General features: G+C 43.8%; 1 protein-coding gene across 3 annotated transcripts in view; it reads left to right on the top strand.

Annotated features, from left to right (window-relative positions):
- Positions 1 to 20,474, top strand: part of SI (sucrase-isomaltase) — a 470,126-nt gene that overhangs the window by 119,893 nt on the left and 329,759 nt on the right. For all 3 annotated transcript variants that reach the window (XM_073626133.1, XM_073626134.1, XM_073626135.1), the window contains 3 exons: positions 511 to 610; positions 17,115 to 17,227; positions 18,036 to 18,161. In XM_073626133.1, the coding sequence (XP_073482234.1) occupies positions 511 to 610; positions 17,115 to 17,227; positions 18,036 to 18,161 (339 nt within the window). The remainder of the gene's footprint in view (positions 1 to 510; positions 611 to 17,114; positions 17,228 to 18,035; positions 18,162 to 20,474) is intronic.

Genomic DNA, 20,474 nt, shown 5'->3' with positions numbered 1-20,474 from the left:
TTTAACAATTGTTTTAGCCATCAGAGTATTTAAAGGGTTATTTTTTGGAGAATGCAACAGGTGGTGCTGGGATATGCAAGGGTCGGCTTGAATGCCCCAAAACTCCCAGGTAGACAGAAACCAAGTCAAAAATTACGGCAGGAATATTTTACTGTTGAAGTATCTAAAGCTGGATACACACTGTACATTTTTCTTTAGATTTTTTCCTTTAGATTTACCAAAACCATATAATATGAGGTAAAACCTAAACACTTTCAATTTGTATGCAATCAGGCAGGCCCTTGCGCTACATAGTTGAAGGTAAATCTAAAGGAAATCAAATTCATGGTGTGCTGTTAGACCCAAATCGGGTCTTGGAATTTATTTTCTAACCTCCTCTGAAACTAGGGTCTGTTTGGATGTTAGGAGTAACTGTTTACTTGTATAAACTACACCTTAATCTATATAACACAACATGCAGCTGTATGTAAAAATGCATGATTCCATCATCAACATTGTGTTATTCTGCAGGATGGACATAACTTGTATGGTGCACAGACATTTTTCCTGTGTTTGGAAGATGAAAAGGGTTCCTCATTTGGAGTCTTTCTAATGAACAGCAATGCAATGGGTAAGTATTACATTTTTTTCTTTGATGGTAATTTAACTCTACTTATCTGATTAAACATTCAGCATGTTGGCATAGTATCAATATTGTTTTGTTCAAAAATTATTGATACAAGAGATATTTGTAGTATTATAATAACCATACTAATACAATTATGTCTTAGTTGAGGGAGCCAAAAATATTCCACGAGCCCCCTTTTTTCTTGGTGCACACTAGTTCTCCAAAAAGTGCAGAGAAGAGAAACAAAACAATAAAATATATCATTACACATATACAAAACCCAAAATGTATCCCTGAGACTCCTCTAACCATTCCCTTAAAGTGGAGCTCCAGTCCCCATAATCATTTTTTCCTAAAAAAGCTTCCCCGTGATCGTTATTACTTGTACATTATAATTAGAATACTGTTAGAACAGTATTCATGCTGGTTAGTTTTAAATCATTAAAAATGTACATGATCTTGGAAGCAGGCAGGTGGCCATCTATGATGTGGGCATTTGAAGCCCACTTGTGTCTTTTTCCAGGATTCGGTGTAGCTGGCTACCCAGCATCCCAGCATCTTGTGCCTGTGCAATAATGACATTGCGTGGCACAGTTGATTGCCGTGTTTTATGTCATATTCAAATACTGTGAGATTTCATTAGGCTTCCCATAGACTCCTCATATAGATGATGCCGATATCACAGGAGTCAATGGGAATCGCCTAATGACGTCATCGCCTAGGCGGCTGGGACAGGAAGTGCCGCCCGGAGATATCTTAAAAAGGTATTTAGAAACTGTAACGAGCCCCTTGCTCGCTCGGTTCCACTCTCCCGACACTCCTCTGCAGCTATTGAATCAGATTGCAACGTCTGATGGTTCGGTCATCCAATGCTCCGGGATTAGAACTTCAGCTATGTGCCGTTCTAACCCAGTTGTGGTAGCTCAGAACAAACACCAGGCAGGCTGTATGTAAGTTCAAACAGGAATCTCTTTTATTGCAATATACAGGCTCTTTTATACACTAAAAGTGGAGGTGCATACCTCCGACTCATATTACTCTAACAATACAGCTGTAACCTAATTAACCTAATTAACATGAGCTAATTAACTAATCCCTTTAGACAGCCTAGATGACTCAGACATGACCTTTAGGCCAGACTGGCCGTCTTGTAGTTCAGAAAATCCAATCAACATTATCACAATAGCAGAGTTAATTAAACACAAACAACAATGGGATCTCATGACTCTTAGATCCCATACTAGAGACTTATTTACAATACACATTTTAGCAGACAACAGACAGGTAGCTGGAATTGATGACATTAGCATTTAACAGTAGGAGTCCCAACGGTATGAATCAGTCACTATTCCAATATGGCAAACCCAGGGTCCCCAGAGTCTGTGTGTCCTGGGGGACCAGGACCCGAATCCACAGTAATACCACCTCAAGGGTCCCCAGGCATACAGCTCACAAAGAGCACCGTTCCCCCAAATGCCAGGGCCCACGATCGATCGGCAAGAGGCTAGCATACAGTCCCCTCCAAAATTCTCTTTCCCGGCTAGGTCTGTCACATTTCTCCCCTTTCGGCAGGATACTAACACAGGAGGAGACCCCAGATGGGTTGACTCCGAAGTTAGTGAGTAGTTCCAGTCCTCTAATGCCTGTACCAACACAGTACCCCAAACAAATTGTTCCAAACAGAGTATTACTCACCCAGCCAACCTCTGCCTCTCTCAGAGAACATATCTGCCGCTGGGGAGAGGCCTGGACTGGCCCTTCTCCCTGGAGTCCTTTCTGCCGCTGGAGAGAAGACAGGGTGTCTGGGCTCACTCCGTCATGCTGTTGGGGATCTGGGCCAACTGCCCAGCATCCCTGGGGTATACAGGTGGAGACTGAAGTCCAATCCACCTTCACAGGAAATCCATCCTCTGTTAGTTGAGGGCAGAGGCCATCAGTACTTGGCCCTGTTGCCAACCCTTCTGCTGGAAACCCCACACCATCTGCTCCGGCTAACTGTTGGGGAGGGACAACACACACCTCCTCTCCCTTTTCCCCCTGTATCTGCTGCTGGGAAGTGATTGCCACCTTCTCACCCTGAGCCCCCGAAACTGCAACAGGTGTGGGGCAGAGGTCTTGGACCCTCTGTTCGGTTGCCAGCGCTTCAGCTGGGGAAGTTCCTTGTAACTTCACAGATACTTCTGTTGGTGCTGGGCAGAGCACAGTGAAGTTTGGCCCTAATAACAGCTCCTCTTCTGCTGGAGGCTCACCAGGTCGTTCTTCCTCAGCAGAAAAGTCTATCAAATCCCCTGTCTCTGCAACTGGTGTCTGGGGATAAAGGTTCACCATCTCTTCTCCGTGGAACCCAGAAGATGCTATCAGTGCTGGGAAGAGGTTAGCAGAGCTCTGCCCTGTTGTCAGCACTTCAGGTTTGGGGACGGCAATCTTTAAATTTTCCACTGCCGATTCTCTGGCATTCTGCTGGACAGGCACATTCCTCCATCCAAGATCATCCAATGCAGAAACAGGTTCATCAAGGTCAGTCAGCACTTGCTGCATCCACCATAAGACCTCCACCTCCATAGCTGCGGGGGCAGGTTGGCAAAGCACACTGTTACTTTGCCACATTGTCAACTCTTCAGCCAGGATTTCAAAGTTGTCAACTGGTATTTCCTGATAGTCCCAGGCAAAGGGAGCACCACCCTGCTGCTGAGCAGAGTCTAACAGCTGTCTGTAGGCGATCTCCAGCTCCCATTCCTGAACGGCCAGAAACTCCAAATCTTCCTGTGCCCAGTGCACTTCTGAGACATTCAGTCTTCGCTCTCTGTGCTCCATTATTTCCTCCAAACGCCACTCCCGATCACTCCCAAAGTCAGGGTCCCTGGACAGCCTCCAGTACAACAATCCCAGGCCATCATAGTCAAAGCCTTCCATGGGGCTGTCATCCGCTGTCCACGGGCACACTTGGGCTACATACCACTGGAGGGCTCTGTAGCTCTCATCCAACCGCATTTCTGCCCAGATCAGCCTGCTTAACTCGGCTGTCCACTCCTGGTTCGGCTGTTCCCCAAAAACAGCATTCGCACTTCATACTGCAACCAGTACATCACATGGATGGAGGGGAGAACTTTTCCCTGGTGTCGCTGCTCACGGGCTAGCGCTTCCTTTCAGAGTTCACAGCGGATAGAATCAAACCATCCTAGCAGGACCTGCTCTGATACTGGTCCTCTGTGCTGTATCTGCATCTCTCGCAACCTCCTTCTGAATTCCTCATCCATGATGGCTGGTATCTGTACCTCTCCTCTCCTGCTATCTGGACCTTGGATCCAGGTGATGGTTTGGATGTGTTCACGGCAAGGAAGCACGATCCCACCATTCCCTCCACGGCTCTCAAGTAAGTCTTTCAGCGTGGCTCTCCTGCAGGCTGGTTTGGAGTGTCCCAGTAACTGGAGAGCAAATCCCACCGCTGCCAACCAATGTAACAAGCCCCTTGCTCGCTCGGTTCCACTCTCCGCACTCCTCTGCAGCTATTGAATCAGATTGCAACGTCTGATGGTTCGGTCATCCAATGCTCCGGGATTAGAACTTCAGCTATGTGCCGTTCTAACCCAGTTGTGATAGCTCAGAACAAACACCAGGCAGGCTGTATGTAAGTTCAAACAGGAATCTCTTTTATTGCAATATACAGGCTCTTTTATACACTAAAAGTGGAGGTGCATACCTCCGACTCATATTACTCTAACAATACAGCTGTAACCTAATTAACCTAATTAACATGAGCTAAATTAACTAATCCCTTTAGACAGCCTAGATGACTCAGACATGACCTTTAGGCCAGACTGGCCGTCTTGTAGTTCAGAAAATCCAATCAACATTATCACAATAGCAGAGTTAATTAAACACAAACAACAATGGGATCTCATGACTCTTAGATCCCATACTAGAGACTTATTTACAATACACATTTTAGCAGACAACAGACAGGTAGCTGGAATTGATGACATTAGCATTTAACAGTAGGAGTCCCAACGGTATGAATCAGTCACTATTCCAATATGGCAAATCCAGGGTCCCCAGAGTCTGTGTGTCCTGGGGGACCAGGACCCGAATCCACAGTAATACCACCTCAAGGGTCCCCAGGCATACAGCTAACAAAGAGCACCGTTCCCCCAAATGCCAGGGCCCACGATCTTTCGGCAAGAGGCTAGCATACAGTCCCCTCCAAAAGTCTCTCTCCCGGCTAGGTCTGTCACAGAAACCCCTACAAAAGATTACATTCCAGGGGGGGATTGGAAACATTGGAAGACTAAAAAGAGACTGGAATTTCGCTTCAATGACAGCAGCTTAAGCTCACCACGCACATTACAGTCTGATTCTACAATCTCCTTTAGATCTACCAACAACTATGTCATACAAGGGCTTGCATTTGACATGTGTGACTTGTTTAGCTATCAGATGTTTCAGAATCTATGAATCACAATAGTAATGAATTTCAACTAATCCAAAATAAATTTTCTTTCTCGAACATCACGGGACACAGAGCCACAGTAATTACTGATGGGTTATATAGGTATCACTGGGGATTGGACACTGGCACACCCTATCAGGAAGTTCAACCCCCTATATAATCCCTCCCCCTTGCAGGGATACCTCAGTTTTTACGCCAATGTGTCTTAGGTGATGGACGTGTAAAGATGTCCTGTGCTGAGCTCCAAAGGGAATATCCTAAGATCCTATACTGGGGCAAGCCAGACGAACCGGATCCATTCAAAGTGTCTTTTCATGGCCGAATTGAATGGTACCCGGGCCTCGTGTCCGAAGAAACGAGGTTTTACCCGTAATGCTTCTCTTTTTAGAGAGCTGGACCCCGCAGATCAGAAAATGGCTTTAAACTTCCTAATTTCTGGCGAGGTGCTTTACGGTCCCAGAACTGTTGGATCCCCCTACTGATGGGGGCCCCAGTCTCTGACGGTTTTTTCAAACGGAGCCCACCGTGAGAGGTGAAGATTGGGTCTGTGTAAACAGCACCCTGCGGCTGGATAAGGTAAGAGGAGATTCCACAGAATTTTTGAGTTCTAGTGGCTTTTCTCCTTTAGGGTAAATGCATGCTATGCCTATTGTGACCACCGGGGGCTGCCAAGAGCACAAACCTGCACATGCTGACTCTGTCTCAGGTGTTGTAATCGCTGATTATGTCCCAGCGTCTCAAGCAGGCTGCAAACAGGTAAGGTGGAAGGGGGGATTTCTCATGTTTGAATGTTCCCCCCCAGGCTAGAGAGGGGCCACAGGGGTCTAGAAAGTGGTTATACCACCCGGGCTCTGCGGCCTAATGGCCACCATCTCTGAAGATAGCCATTCAGGCAGATCTTGTTACCAGCCTCCCTCCTTCCCCCCCCCCATCCCCAGCCTTTCTCCAGAAGCATGACAGGAGAGTCGGCAGTGCGGGAAGCGCTCGTTTTTTTCAAAACTCGAGGGGGGGGGGCGGTAGAGGAGGGGGCAGGACGTCAGCACAGAGTGCTTAGACTCCCACTCAGGCCAGCTGCAGGCTATTAAAGGCACTCTGTACAGGTGCACTCAGCCTTCTGAGAGACACAGAGCTGACGGTCGCATGTAAGGTGGGACACAGGCATTCTCCTAGGCAGCATTTACTGAAGTAACACCAGACTGAGCATTGGGTAGCAAGGCTTTTAGCCAGACTACATCGCTCAGCGGGCAGTGTTCATTTGTATACCTCACACCTTGTTGCTTTGCACTATGGGTAGAAGAGGTTCAAGCACCCCAGGAACCAGAGACACTAGGGGATCTCTTTCAGGTTCTGAGGGCCCCCTGTCGGCAGCATCCTCCCCCCCTAAAGATGGGCCAGGGACGGCTAGCCGGGGAGAGCCATCGGGGTCAGGGGCTACACCTGCCTCTGGCACTTCAGCCCCTGTATATATTACACAAGAGGTTTTTTCCTCAACCATTAATGGTCTAGAGGAAAGATTAATGGCCGTGATTACGTCTTCACTCAGTGGAAGAAAACGCACTAGGCTTTCCTCTGTTCCCCAAGACCCTCAGACAGAGGAGCTCTGGGATAAAGGAGATGAATCCCTTTCAGAGGATCGGGATGGGACGGATGATTCCTCTTCGGGGGAATCAGGTGGAGAGGGACCCTCTGCGACTTCCCAAGAGGAGAAAGTCTTAGTGCAGATCCTCACTGGATTGGTCCGCTCCACATTTAAGTTGCCCATACCTGAAACTGCTAAGGAATCCTCTTCTGCTTTGGGGTCACTGAAACCTTTCCAAGCAGCACATGCTTTTCCTGTTCATACTTTACTTGAAAAGCTCATTTATTCTGAGTGGGATCACCCAGACAAACTTTTTTTTCCGCCGAGAAAGTTTTCAACACTTTATCCGATGGAAGAAAAGTTTATTAAAATGTGGGGAATACCGGCTATTGATGCCGCCATTTCCTCCGTAAATAAAAGCCTGACTTGTCCTGTAGACAATGCTCAGATGCTCAGGGATCCTGTAGATAAGAGGATGGAATCCCTATTGAAGGATGTTTTCTCCTTAGCAGGATCAGTGGCCCAACCTGCAGTAGCAGCGATTGGAGTCTGTCAATACTTAAGAGAACATGTTAAGCAGGTCATCAAAGTATTACCTGAACAGTAGGCCCAGGGGTTTGCTAACCTTCCAGCGGCCTTATGCTTTGTGGTTGACGCCATTAGAGATTCTATAGTGCAAACCTCCCGTCTTTCACTGGGGTTGGTGCATATACGTAGAATCCTATGGTTGAAAAATTGGTCAGCCGAAGCACCATGTAAGAAGTTACTGGCTGGGTTTCCATTTCGTGGTGCAAGGTTGTTTGGAGAGGACTTGGATAACTATATCAAGAGAATCTCTTGTGGGAAAAGCACTCTCTTACCTGTCAAGAAGAAGAGTAAGCGTCCCTCTTTCAAACGGACTCTTTCCCCAGCGCCGGGGGCTTCAGCCTCCAGGCAGTCTCGACGGCCGCCTCCATCGGGGTCCAGAGACAAGAGTCAACCCCAGGGACAAAAGAAGTCCTGGCGAAAGAAGCCTACTAGGCAAAACACTAAGACCTCTGCATGAGGGGGCGCCCCCGCTCACTCAAGTGGGGGGAAGACTGCGACAGTTCTCAGAGCTCTGGCACGAGGACTTCCAGGACAGATGGGTAGTCTCCACGGTAACCTTAGGGTACAAGCTGGAGTTTCAGGAATTCCCTTCTCCTCGGTTCCTCAGATCAAATGTTCCCAGAGACCCAGAGAAGAAGCAGTCGCTCCTTCTAGCGTTAGAGCGACTTTTGTCGCAGGAGGTCATTATGATAGTTCCCGCAAAGGACCAGGGATTGGGCTTCTATTCCAACCTTTTTACGGTCCAAAAGCCAAATGGGGATGTCAGGCCCATTTTGGACTTAAGGGATCTGAACCGATTCCTAAGGATTCAATCCTTCCGCATGGAATCAATTCGAACAGTAGTTCCCACCCTGCAGGGAGGAGAATTTCTGGCATCAATAGACATCAGAGATGCATATCTGCAGGTGCCCATTTTTCCTGCTCATCAGAAGTTTCTGCGCTTCGAGGTAGGAGGGCGCCATTTCCAGTTTGTGGCTCTGCCTTTCGGGATAGCCACTGCACCTCGAGTGTTCACAAAGATCTTGGCTCCTCCTCTGGCCAGATTAAGGGCTCAGGGTATAGCTGTCATAGCATACCTAGACGACCTGCTCTTGATAGACCGGTCGGTAGCCTCTTTGAATGGAAACTTGAGGACCACGGTCAGGTATCTAGAACACCTGGGTTGGATCCTCAACTTAGAAAAGTCTTTCCTAAAACCAGTAAGAAGACTGGAGTATTTAGGTCTGATTATAGATACAAGCCAGGAGAAAATATTTCTACCCCAGGCAAAGATCACTGCTTTGAGAGAGCTGATTCTGACAGTAAGGACCAAGAAAGGTCCCTCAGTCCGCCTTTGTATGAGGCTACTAGGGAAGATGGTGTCTTCATTCGAAGCAGTTCCCTATGCTCAGTTTCACTCAAGAATGCTGCAACACAGTATTCTGTCGACCTGGAACAAGAAGGTTCAGGCATTAGACTTTCCGATGCACCTGTCGCATGCGGTGCGTCAGAGCCTCAATTGGTGGCTCATACCCGAAAACCTGCAGAAGGGGAAATCCTTTCTACCGGTTACCTGGACGGTGGTAACAACAGATGCCAGTCTGTCAGGTTGGGGAGCAGTTCTGGAACAGGCTGCGGTCCAAGGGGTATGGTCCAAGACAGAGAGGACCTTACCCATCAACATTCTGGAGATCCGGGCAATACATCTAGCTCTAAAAGCCTGGACTATCAGGCTACAGGGTTGTCCGGTCAGGATCCAGTCCGACAATGCCACAGTAGTGGCTTATGTCAATCATCAGGGAGGCACCCGGAGCCGAGCTGCTCAAAAAGAGGTGAACCAGATCTTAGTCTGGGCAGAGATGCATGTGCCATGCATATCGGCAGTTTTCAGCCCGGGAATAGAGAATTGGCAGGCGGACTATCTAAGTCGCCAGCAGTTACTTCCAGGGGAATGGTCTCTGCATCCCGACGTCTTTTGGGCCATATGCCAAAGATGGGGGTTCCAGATGTAGATCTCTTTGCATCCCGATTCAACAAAAAGATAGACAGATTTGTGGCAAGGACAAAAGATCCTCTTGCATGCGGGACGGATGCGTTGGTGATTCCGTGGCATCGGTTCTCACTGATTTACGCATTCCCGCCTATTCTGCTACTGCCACGACTCCTTCGCAGGATCAGGCAGGAAAGGAAGTCGGTACTTCTGGTGGCCCCCGCTTGGCCCAGAAGGACTTGGTATGCAGAAATAGTAAGGATGACGGTGGGTTCCCCGTGGACCCTACCGGTACGCCCAGACCTGTTATCTCAAGGTCCAGTGTTCCATCCTGCCTTACAAATGCTAAATTTGACGGTTTGGCTATTGAGACCCACGTTCTGAAGAGTCGTGGGCTCTCAGGTCCTGTCATATCTACCTTGATTAATGCAAGGAAGCCAGCTTCCAGGATGATTTATCATAGAGTCTGGAAGGCTTATATAACCTGGTGTGAATCCAGAGGTTGGCATCCCAGGAAATATGTCATAGGTAGAATCCTTGATTTTCTACAGATGGGATTAGAGATGAAGCTGGCCTTGAGTACCATCAAGGGCCAGGTCTCTGCTTTATCAGTATTATTTCAGCGGCCACTTGCTTCGCATTCTTTGGTCCGAAACTTTATGCAGGGGGTGATGCGTCTTAATCCTCCGGTTAAAGCGCCCCTAAACCCCTGGGACTTGAATTTGGTCCTGGCTGTGTTACAGAAACAGCCTTTTGAACCAATAAGTCAGATTCCTTTGGTCTTGTTGACAAGGAAATTAATTTTTCTGGTGGCCATCTCTTCTGCTAGAAGAGTATCAGAATTAGCAGCTCTTTCCTGTAAGGAGCCTTATTTGATTATACACAAGGATAGAGTGGTACTACGCCCTCATCCTAGTTTTTTACCGAAGGTGGTTTCTGATTTTCATTTAAACCAAGACATTGTTCTACCTTCCTTTTTTCCAGATCCCTGTTCTCCGGAAGAGAGATCTCTACATTCGTTGGATGTAGTAAGAGCAGTTAAGGCCTATCTAGGGGCAACTACTCAGATCCGCAAGACGGATGTTTTGTTTGTGCTGCCAGAGGGTCCCAATAGAGGACAGGCAGCGTCAAAAGCTACCATTTCTAAATGGATTCGACAGTTTATCATTCAAGCTTACGGTTTGAAACAGAAGATTCCTCCGTTTCAGATCAGGGCACATTCCACAAGGGCTATTGGTGCTTCTTGGGCAGTGCATTACCGGGCCTCTATGGCTCAAATCTGCAAGGCCGCAACCTGGCTTCAGTTCATACATTCACCAGATTCTATCAGGTGGATGTGAGAAGGCATGAGGATATCGCCTTTGGGCGTAGTGTGCTGCAGGCAGCGGTACAGGGTCCTCAGGTCTGATTGCACCCTACTTGGTCGTGGTTCCCCCCCCTCAGGTAGCATTGCTCTGGGACATCCCATCAGTAATTACTGTGGCTCTGTGTCCCGTGATGTTCGAGAAAGAAAATAGGATTTTTTAAAACAGCTTACCTGTAAAATCCTTTTCTTTCGAAGGACATCACGGGACACAGAGGTCCCGCCCCTCTTCTAATACACTATATTGCTTGGCTACAAAACTGAAGTATCCCTGCAAGGGGGAGGGATTATATAGGGGGTTGAACTTCCTGATAGGGTGTGCCAGTGTCCAATCACCAGTGATACCTATATAACCCATCAGTAATTACTGTGGCTCTGTGTCCCATGATGTCCTTCGAAAGAAAAGGATTTTACAGGTAAGCTGCTTTAAAAAATCCTATTATAACGAAACAACTACATTCATTAATTTCATTTGGACCTGTTAATCTTTGAAGCATCTGAAATATTGTAACAACATAACAAAAGATCCAAATTAATTCAGTTGCATTGCATTTACAGTTTTCTTTATTATAAAAAATGCACTACATATGAAATGGAAACACATTGCAATAATACAGTATGGTATAAAAGTGAAACAAGATGATTCCTACTTAGGCTGCTTTCACACTGCTCCGTTGTTTTTTTTCCCCCTGGACACGTGACTGGAGAACATACTTCCCACAGGTGCGTTGTGTTTTTGATGCGTTATTTATTATGCACTTTCCATTCATTTCAATGGAGAGGTGCGTTTTTTCATCCACACTAAACATGCACCAAAAATGCAGCAAGCAAGACTTTTAAGGGTCCTTTCACACTGATCAGTTTTTCAATTTAACCGGTTCCCGACCGGCGCACGCCGATGTACATTGGCAGAATGGCACGGCTGAGCAAATGGGCGTACCTGTACGTCCATTTGAATTCCCCGCCGTGCCATTGCGTGCGCAACGCCGGCGGCACACGCGCACGCTGGCCGGGAGCTCCGAGAGTCGGGTCGCGGGTCCCGCGGACTCGATCGCCGCGGGGATACCCACGATCGCCTCACGAAGAGGACGAACGGGGAGATGCTGATGTAAACAGCATCTCCCCATTCTGCCTAGTGACAAGTGTCACTCGATCCCTGCTCCCTGTCATTGAGAGCAGAGATCAGTGACGTCACGCACCAGCCCATCCCCCTGACAGTTAGAATCACTCCCCTAGGACACACTTAACCCCTCCCCGTCCCCTAGTGGTTAACCCCTTCACTGCCAGTATCATTTACACAGTAATCAATGCATTTGTAATCGCACTGATCGCTGTATAAATGACAATGGTCCCAAAAATGTGTCAAAAATGTCCGACATGTCCGCCATAATGTCGCAGTCACAATAAAAATCGCTGATCGCCGCCATTTCTAGTAAAAAAAAAAAATTTTATAAAAATGCTATAAAACTATCCCCTATTTTGTAAACGCTATAACTTTTGCACAAACCAATCAATCAACGCTTATTGCGATTTTTTTTTTTTTTTACCAAAAATATGTAGAAGAATACGATCAGCCTAAACTGAGGAAAAAAAATGTTTTTTTATATATTTTTGGGGGATATTTATTATAGCAAAATGTAAAAAACAATGCGTTTTTTTTCAAAATTGTCGCTCTTATATTGTTTATAGCGCAAAAAATAAAAATCGCAGAGGCGATCAAATACCACCAAAAGAAAGCTCTATTTGTGGGAAAAAAAGGACGTCAATTTTGTTTGGGAGCCACATCGCACGACCGCGCAATTGTCAGTTAAAATGACGCAGTGCCGAATCGCAAAAAATGCACTGGTCAGGAAGGGGGAAAAATCTTCCGGGGCTGAAGCGGTTAAAAAAAGCGGAAGAAAAATGAATTAAAAATGCATTAAAAATGCATCCCTTTAAATCCTATGGAACTCTTCACACTGGTAAGAGTTTTTTTGGTGGGATTGCATTGCATTTCAGTTGCATTTTTAAAAGTCCTGTTTGCTGCATTTTTGGTGCGGTAAAAAAACTGCACCTCTCTATTGAAATGCATGGAAAACACAGCAAAACACACACCTGTGGGAAGTGCTTTGTTCAGCCACATGTGCAAGAAAAAAACGCAACGCAAATACATCAAAAACATATTAAAAAACAATGCATCACAGCACGCAGTAAAAACACATATTTGCTTTAGCAATGGAGCAATGTGAAAGCAGCCTAAAAATGGAACAGAAACTCAAAGGACTAGTCTAAGGAGTTCCATAAAATTTTAAAGGGATGCATTTTTCATTCATTTTTCTTCTGCTTTTTTTAACTGAAAATTTGATCAAAAATTGGTCAGTGTAAAAGAGCCATTTTGGGTTAGATGGAGGTGTATCCATCAGAATCTCACACAACATGTGAATGAATGACTATAAAATTAATTTTGCTCCATTCGTTATGTTATGATTTAGATTCTGATGAATCCACCTCCATCCAACCCAAAGAGAGTGCATAAGTAATCTCCCGAAATAACGAATTAACACATTAAAACGAATATAGGCGTTGTTCCAAAATATGAATCGATTCGAAACAACTAATATACTAAACAAATTCCGAAAAAGTATCATTTTAACATAACAAATACAAATGAAGCAAAATTATTAACTTAACAAACAAACTGCATTATTAAGTAGGCCTTCATATTACAGTTTTAGTAAATCTAAAGTTTATTGTATGGTCGGATTGTAATGTGTATGGCGACCCATAGTTATTAAAAAGCAAGTTGTCTTAAGTATGACAATATTTACATGAACACATATATTCACAAGTTATCCTATTTCACTAGAAAGAAAATTGTATTGATTTATTGTTAAACTGCAAGTGCATAGGTGTTTGATAAAAAAAAACCAAATAAAAAAAACTGCTATTCAGAGCTGAATGTATAGCCTATAGGAACATGGAATGAATGTGAGGAACTGCATTCAAAACTAAAGAAAACCTTTGAGACTTTGTCGCTGGGACACTGTTTACATAACCTTATGTATTTTTTTTTTATTCTTTTTTGAAGAGAGTGGAGGCTTAAAAATCCACTTTTAAAGTGATATGCAGAGTTTATCATAGGTTTTCAAACTTCTGGTGTCTGAGTTTGAAGCAATTTACAGCTTTATAATAGATTTGTCACAATAGCCTTCCCGGCACAGTAGACCAAAAAATAAAGTATATGTATAGCAGAAACTTTTTTTTTTTGGATAGAGTAACCATGGGTCAAAATTCCTGTCACTATTTTTGCTGTTCTGTACCACTTGGGAAGTTTCCCCTTACTTCCTATCCTAAGGACAGTTGTCCTCAGAACAGGTATCCCCTTTTGAAGATTCTCCTTACCTTTGTTCTGGGGACAAATCTATAGTGATTTTTTGTCTCGGTGACAATAGTCAAACAGAGTAGTGAACGTCCCCAATGGAAAAGAAGACAGCAGCATATAAAAAAAAAAATAGAAGGCCTAACCCTTCCTCATACCATCCAAAACAGAAAAAAAGGTTATGCCTAGAGTTACACTTTAAGTTGATGTGTATACAATAACTGTAAAGTCTTATATGAAATTGTAAAACTTCCCATCAAAAGTGTAGTATTTTAGTGCAAAGCCATACAATATGATAAAATAATGTATCATTTATCAGGCAGTGCAAGCATCACCAGCACTATGATGCAGGAGTCATTATTTGATACTTTATTGGTGTGACATATTGTATATCCTGGAAACAGAATTAAAAAGGATAATTTTGTACTTACTGACTTGTCATCCAAAAAGTATTGTGTAGTGTAAGCCTGTTTCTCATTGTTATATTAGTGAATACAATTGTCACAGCCTATTTGTGTAGGCCCTGCACAACTGTCATGTTTACAGCTATTTGCAAGCTAGTCTGTGATTTACACAGTCCTTATGTTGCTCCTGTTATAAAGTACCATACATTAAAGGAGAAGTATGGGAATGCAAAAATAGGTAGTACATGCTACCCTCATACCTGCATTGAATTTCTTTCTTTCCTCAGCCCTTTAGTTTTTGCAGAATAGTCTTTTGAAGTGACCAGAATCAGCCTCTAACAGTTCTTTCTCAGTTCAAAAGTTTCCAGGGGGTGAAAACATCTCCACAATCCAGCCTCTCCTTCATTCCTCCCTTTGGAGGACATGTGAGTGTGTTTTGGTGAAGAGGTGCACACCCAGGCTGCTATCTAGAATGAGCACGTTCTTCACATGCCTCTGTTTCCATGGCAGCGTGTCCCCAGCTAAAACCCAGAAGCAGAGAGAGTGTGATACAAGCAGTGAAGTCTCCTCACCTTTCCCTGGATGTTATATGCAAGCTCTCCTCTCCCCTGGGCTTTGATGTTTCTGTGTCCTCTGAATTCCCACCCTCCCTCTCCCCTCACTCATTCATTCAAAGTTCATGTCAGCGTCTCCTCTAGCCAATGGGGGGAGGGGGGGGTTGTCACTGAAAACTTCAATGAACACAGGTAATCTCTCTACACCTAGCACTGTGTTATATCAGAAGAGGAGACATGGTGAGGAGCATAGTGACCCGTGCCTTGTGTCTGTTCTCTGAAATGTACACAGTGCTATGTGTATGGAACATACCTGTGTACAGTACATAGGAGAGAATAATGACAACTCTCCCACATCTAAAGTGACCCCTGATATGTCCCTAGAGTCTCCTTTATTGTACATGCAAATCATCCCTCTGTCACTGATTCCATCCCTATCCCCCCATCCCCTGTACTCCTATACAATCCCATTATCCCCAGTGCTTGTATTTTCATACTGAAGCCCAAAGCTCCTCAGACATGGACAGAGCTTTGGTCCTCCATAATTGGTGTATTACCTAGTACCCCTATAGCAATAATGTTCCCTTCGTTGTAAATAGAGTATTACAGGATCACGTGCCGTACAGAGCCATCACATGCCGTACAGAGCCATCACATGCCGTACAGAGCCATCACATGCCATACAGTGCCATCACATGCCGTACAGTGCCATCACATGCCATACAGAGTCACCCCATGCATTGATATACAGTCCCATCATCCCCATCCCATGTACTCCTATACAGTCCCATCATCCCCATGCCCTGTACTCCTATACAACCCCATCATCCCCTTCCCCTGTACTCCTATACAGTCCCATCATCCCCCATCCCCTGTACTCCTATACAGTCCCATCATCCCCATCACTGTACAGCATGTGATGGCTCTGTACAGCATGTGATCCTGTAATACTCTATTTACAATGAAGGGAACATTATTGCTATAGGGGTATTAGGTAATACACCAATTATGAAGGAGCAACACTCTGTCCATGTCTGAGGAGTGTTGGGCTTCAGTATGAAAATACAAGTAGATGTGAATGGAAGGTTTCATTGTCTTATATAAAAATCCAGATAGTCAATAAAATGATTCATTTACAATGTTAGCTCTGATTGTATTTCATTTTACTATACCAGTAATGCATGGAATGCCTGTGTGCTGTCACATCCATACGTGTATTGTGCTTTACAAATATATTGTTTTCACTCTGTTTTTGTGGGATAGTAATATGTAGAGGAGATTTACATACACAGAACTATCAGTGACTTCTCCTACCTTAGTCACTGACTGAAGTGCCGACTCTTCTGACCATTGAAACATGCTGCGGGGCAGAAGGGGGGGGGGGGGAGAGAGAGCAGGGAGGAGGGAGGAGAGAGGAGCAGCTACACTCTCTGAAGTCTTGGGAATGAGCAGAGAGCCCACATCAATCAAGCAATATGACAGGAAAGTGGGTGTATCCAGACTCCAGAGCCAGACCATTGTCGGTATTACGCTGTATGAAAGTCTGGAGACCCTCCCACAGGTATTTAGCTTGATTTTAACAGAATGGGGGCACTTCTGAGAGGGCTAGAATGATTTTTTAGATATCAGCAGCTCACATAGAATAGATGTAAGCAAAAAAAAGGAAACCCATGCTTCTCTTTTAAAAAGATTTGCTGTCAAGTTCTTATCTGTATAAGAATGCATGCTTATCCCTGTATATATCAGCAATAACTCTCATTTTAATATACCTCATCCATATAGTCACAAACTGTGCTATATGAACAGTAACAAAGTAATAAATGGAGTATGCTACCCCAATACATTATTATTTTTCTAAATGGTAATGTATGTTCAAGACAGACCTTATAAATAGGTATGTGATTGCAATAAATGTTCTCCCTGTGCTCTGGTTTCCAACTACACTCCAAAGACATTCTGATTGGTTAATTGGCTCCTGTCTAAATCTGCCCTAGTATGTATGCATCTGAGATGAGGATCCTGGATTGGAAGTTCCTTGAGGGCAAGGACTGGTTTGAAAGTTAGATATGTAAAAGTGCTGCATAAATCAAAGGCGCTATATAGATACCTGTAAACATTAGAGTCTGGAGAATCCTCTCTGTTGCTTATGTGCCTCATTTCATCAGGTTTATTGTTGAATAAATCAATTTCCTAAATGTTTAAAATATGTCTGTTTAGTAATGGGCCTCTTTATTTATCATTACAGAGGTAATAATTCAGCCTGCTCCAGCAGTGACATACAGGACTATCGGAGGAATCCTTGACTTTTATGTTTTTGTGGGTAACACTCCAGAAGAAGTTGTTATGGAATACCTAGAGGTAAGAGTTTTTTGGTGAGATTAAAAATAATTTCTATTTCGGGGTTTTTTTGAATGTCAGAAATGGTCATATTGGAAAAAAATAGAATAAATTGCAAATAAAATGCAACCAGATGACATTCATGAATCAAACTTTACCAAGCCTGGTGAAGAAATAGTGATCTGATTATGCCTATGCAGTGTCAATATGTGGCATATATATAATGAATGTATGAGGCTCTAGTCAAACTGCAATTATAATTAGATCTGATCAAATATAGGCTTCTGGTATATGCAAATATTGACTTTTCCTAAAAATCTAGCATTTAATTCTACCTTTCCATCTTTTTGTGGGTCTTTAATGTGCCCCAAAAGGAGGGCTTGGGAGTAAGAAGGCATAGGGCCAAGCTGGTATATTCAAGGAACTGTTGAGATTTGACAAGCAGTTTTACAAAAGGTGACCTCTGCTTATGCATTTGTATACCATATGCTCAGTTTGATTAGTCAAAGTTTGTGACAGGTTCTCTTTACTAAAGTTACTGCATCAGATTCTAGGATAAAAGAAGCAGAAAAGAATTTCTCATAAATATTTATTAACATATTCCTTGTAAAAGCAGTAGTCTTTCAACTACAATAATTCAACCCATGTTCTTGCTTCTTTCCTCTTTTCCATAAATGTTTTAGCCCACTCCAGCAAGCTACATTAATGCCTTTTCATGCTAAATCACTGATCTGTAAAAAATGTCCTATGCATTTTATTATTTTAAAAGACAAAAGAAGAGATCAAAGCATACATTTACATTTACCTTTTTTTTTTTTTTGTTTAATAGTTTATTGGTAAGCCGTACATGCCAGCATATTGGACTCTTGGCTTCCATTTAAGTCGATGGGGATACAAGTCGTTGGATGAGGTGAAAGACGTGGTTGAAAGAAACCGAGCCATTAATATCCCTTATGTAAGTCAGCCAGTTTTCAGACACAGTACACAGGCATAGTCTTGCTCAGGCTTGTTGCTAGGATTGAGAAAGACCTGGGACACCCTTGAACACCCAAAGGAGAGGAATGAGGCAGTTATGCACACTGCACTGAATGGCTGGTGTGGTTAAATTGTGCTAACAGTGGGAGGGGTTTAAAGGGGCATGATTAAATAAAACCTAGTCTAATCTTTGTATATACAGTAACATCCGCCACGATTAGTGTACCTACAAAATATGCTTTAATTACTGTTCTACAAGTGAGAGATTAACATTTACAAAGATGAGCACAATCGTCTAAAGAAAAATATTTTCATTACACAAGCATTTCTGCATACAACCTACTTTAAAGAAGAATGTTAGTAAAATAATCAGTGACTATTTAGCAGTTTTTCAGACAATAAACACGATGGTCAAATGTATGTAAAGTATATTATAGCATAAAAACTGCAGGGGTCAGAGGTATCTAATGTACTTAAAGTTATTGTAAAGTCTTGGTTTTTTTTTTTCCCATAAAAATAACAAACATGTTATACTTACCTGCTCTGTTGCAGTTGATTTGCAATAAACAGCCCGCATCCTCTTCTTGGGTCCCTCTTCTGTGATCTTGGCCCCTTCATTCTTTTCAGTGCCTCCACAGCAAGCAGCTTGCTATGGGGACACCCGAGCTGAGTTGCAGCTCCCTGTGTCCATTCAGACGCGGAGCCCAGGCACGGCCGCACCCCTCTCTCCCCTGATTGGCTAGTTGACTTTGCTTGACAGCAACGACTGCCAATGGCGTTGCTGCTGTGTCTCAGCCAATTAGGAGGGAGAATCTCGGACAACTGAGACACTTGTGGACATCGCTGGACAGAGAGGGACCTCAGGTAAGTATTAGAGGGGCTGAGTGGACACAGAAGGCTTTTTATCTTAATTCATCATTAAGATAAAAAACCTTCTGCCTTTGCAATCCCTTTTACCACTTACCGACCTCCGCACGACGATGTATGTCCAAACTTTGAACGGGGATATTGTTATGGCAGCAGCTAGCTGCCATAACCCCGGTATCCCCGTTTTCGTGCAGCGGCCGGCTTTCAGATAAAAGTGGTCCCTGCAGCGGATTCACCGTAAAATCACTTTTATGGGTGGCGGGAGAGGGCCCCCCCTTCTGCCGCGATACGGTGCCCTCCGCCACTTACCGGAGCCGTCGGTAGAGGCGGAGGCGATCGCATCTGTCTCCGTCCTGTGCCTGGAGACGAGTGAGGCTAAGATGGCGCCCACTCGTCTCCATGACACTGCTGGGCGGAAGCGACGTCAAAACATCACTTCCGTCCATGCCTCTTAAAGGCACATTTTTTCAAATGTCATTTTTTTAATGACTTTTTTTTATTGCATTTTAGTGTAAATATGAGATCTGAGGTCTTTTTGACCCCAGATCTCATATTTAAGAGGTCCTGTCATGCTTTTTTCAATTACAAGGAATGTTTACATTCCTTGTAATAGGAATAAAAGTGACACAATTTTTTTTTTTTTTAAAAAACAGTGTAAAAATAAATAAAATAATGTAAAATAAATAATAAAAATAAAAAAAAAAATTTAAAAACCCCACCGTTCCGACGAGCTCGTGCGCAGAAGCGAACGCATATGCGAGTAGCGCCCACATATGAAAACGGTGGTCAAACCACACATATGAGGTATCGCCACGACCAGTAGAGCGAGAGCAATAATTCTAGCCCTAGACCTTCTCTGTACCACAAAATATGCAACCTGTAGAATTTTTTAAACGTCGCCTATGGAGATTTTTGAGGGTAAAAGTTTGACGCCATTCCACGTGCGGGCGCAATTTTCAAGCGTGACATGTTGGGTATCAATTTACTTGGCGTAACATTATATTTTACAATATAAAAAAAAATTGGGCTAACTTTACTGTTTGTCTTATTTTTTTATTCAAAAAAGTGAATTTTTTCCAAAAAAAATGCGCTTTTAAGACCACTGCGCAAATACGGTGCAAAAAAAAGTATTGCAACGACTTCCATTTTATTCTCTAGAGTGTTAGAAGAAAAACCATATATAATGTTTGGGGGTTCTAAGTAATTTTCTAGCAAACAAACCTGTTTTAAACATGTAAACACCTAGAATCCAAAACGAGGCTGGTCGTTAAGTGGTTAAAATGGAGTGGTCAAGAGTATGAATTTAAAAACATAGTGTATAAAGTGCAGGGTCATGTAATGCATAGAGAACCAAGGTCCAGAGAACAGAGGAGAAGTGTAAAATGCACAGACTACAGTTGTCAGGAATGCATAAAGCATAGAGTGA

This window comes from Aquarana catesbeiana, linkage group LG04, assembly GCF_042186555.1.
Source record: "Aquarana catesbeiana isolate 2022-GZ linkage group LG04, ASM4218655v1, whole genome shotgun sequence".
Taxonomy (NCBI): Eukaryota; Metazoa; Chordata; class Amphibia; order Anura; family Ranidae; genus Aquarana; species Aquarana catesbeiana.
The sequence above is the reverse complement of the archived record's forward strand: the minus strand, read 5'-3'. Positions and strand labels throughout refer to the sequence as shown.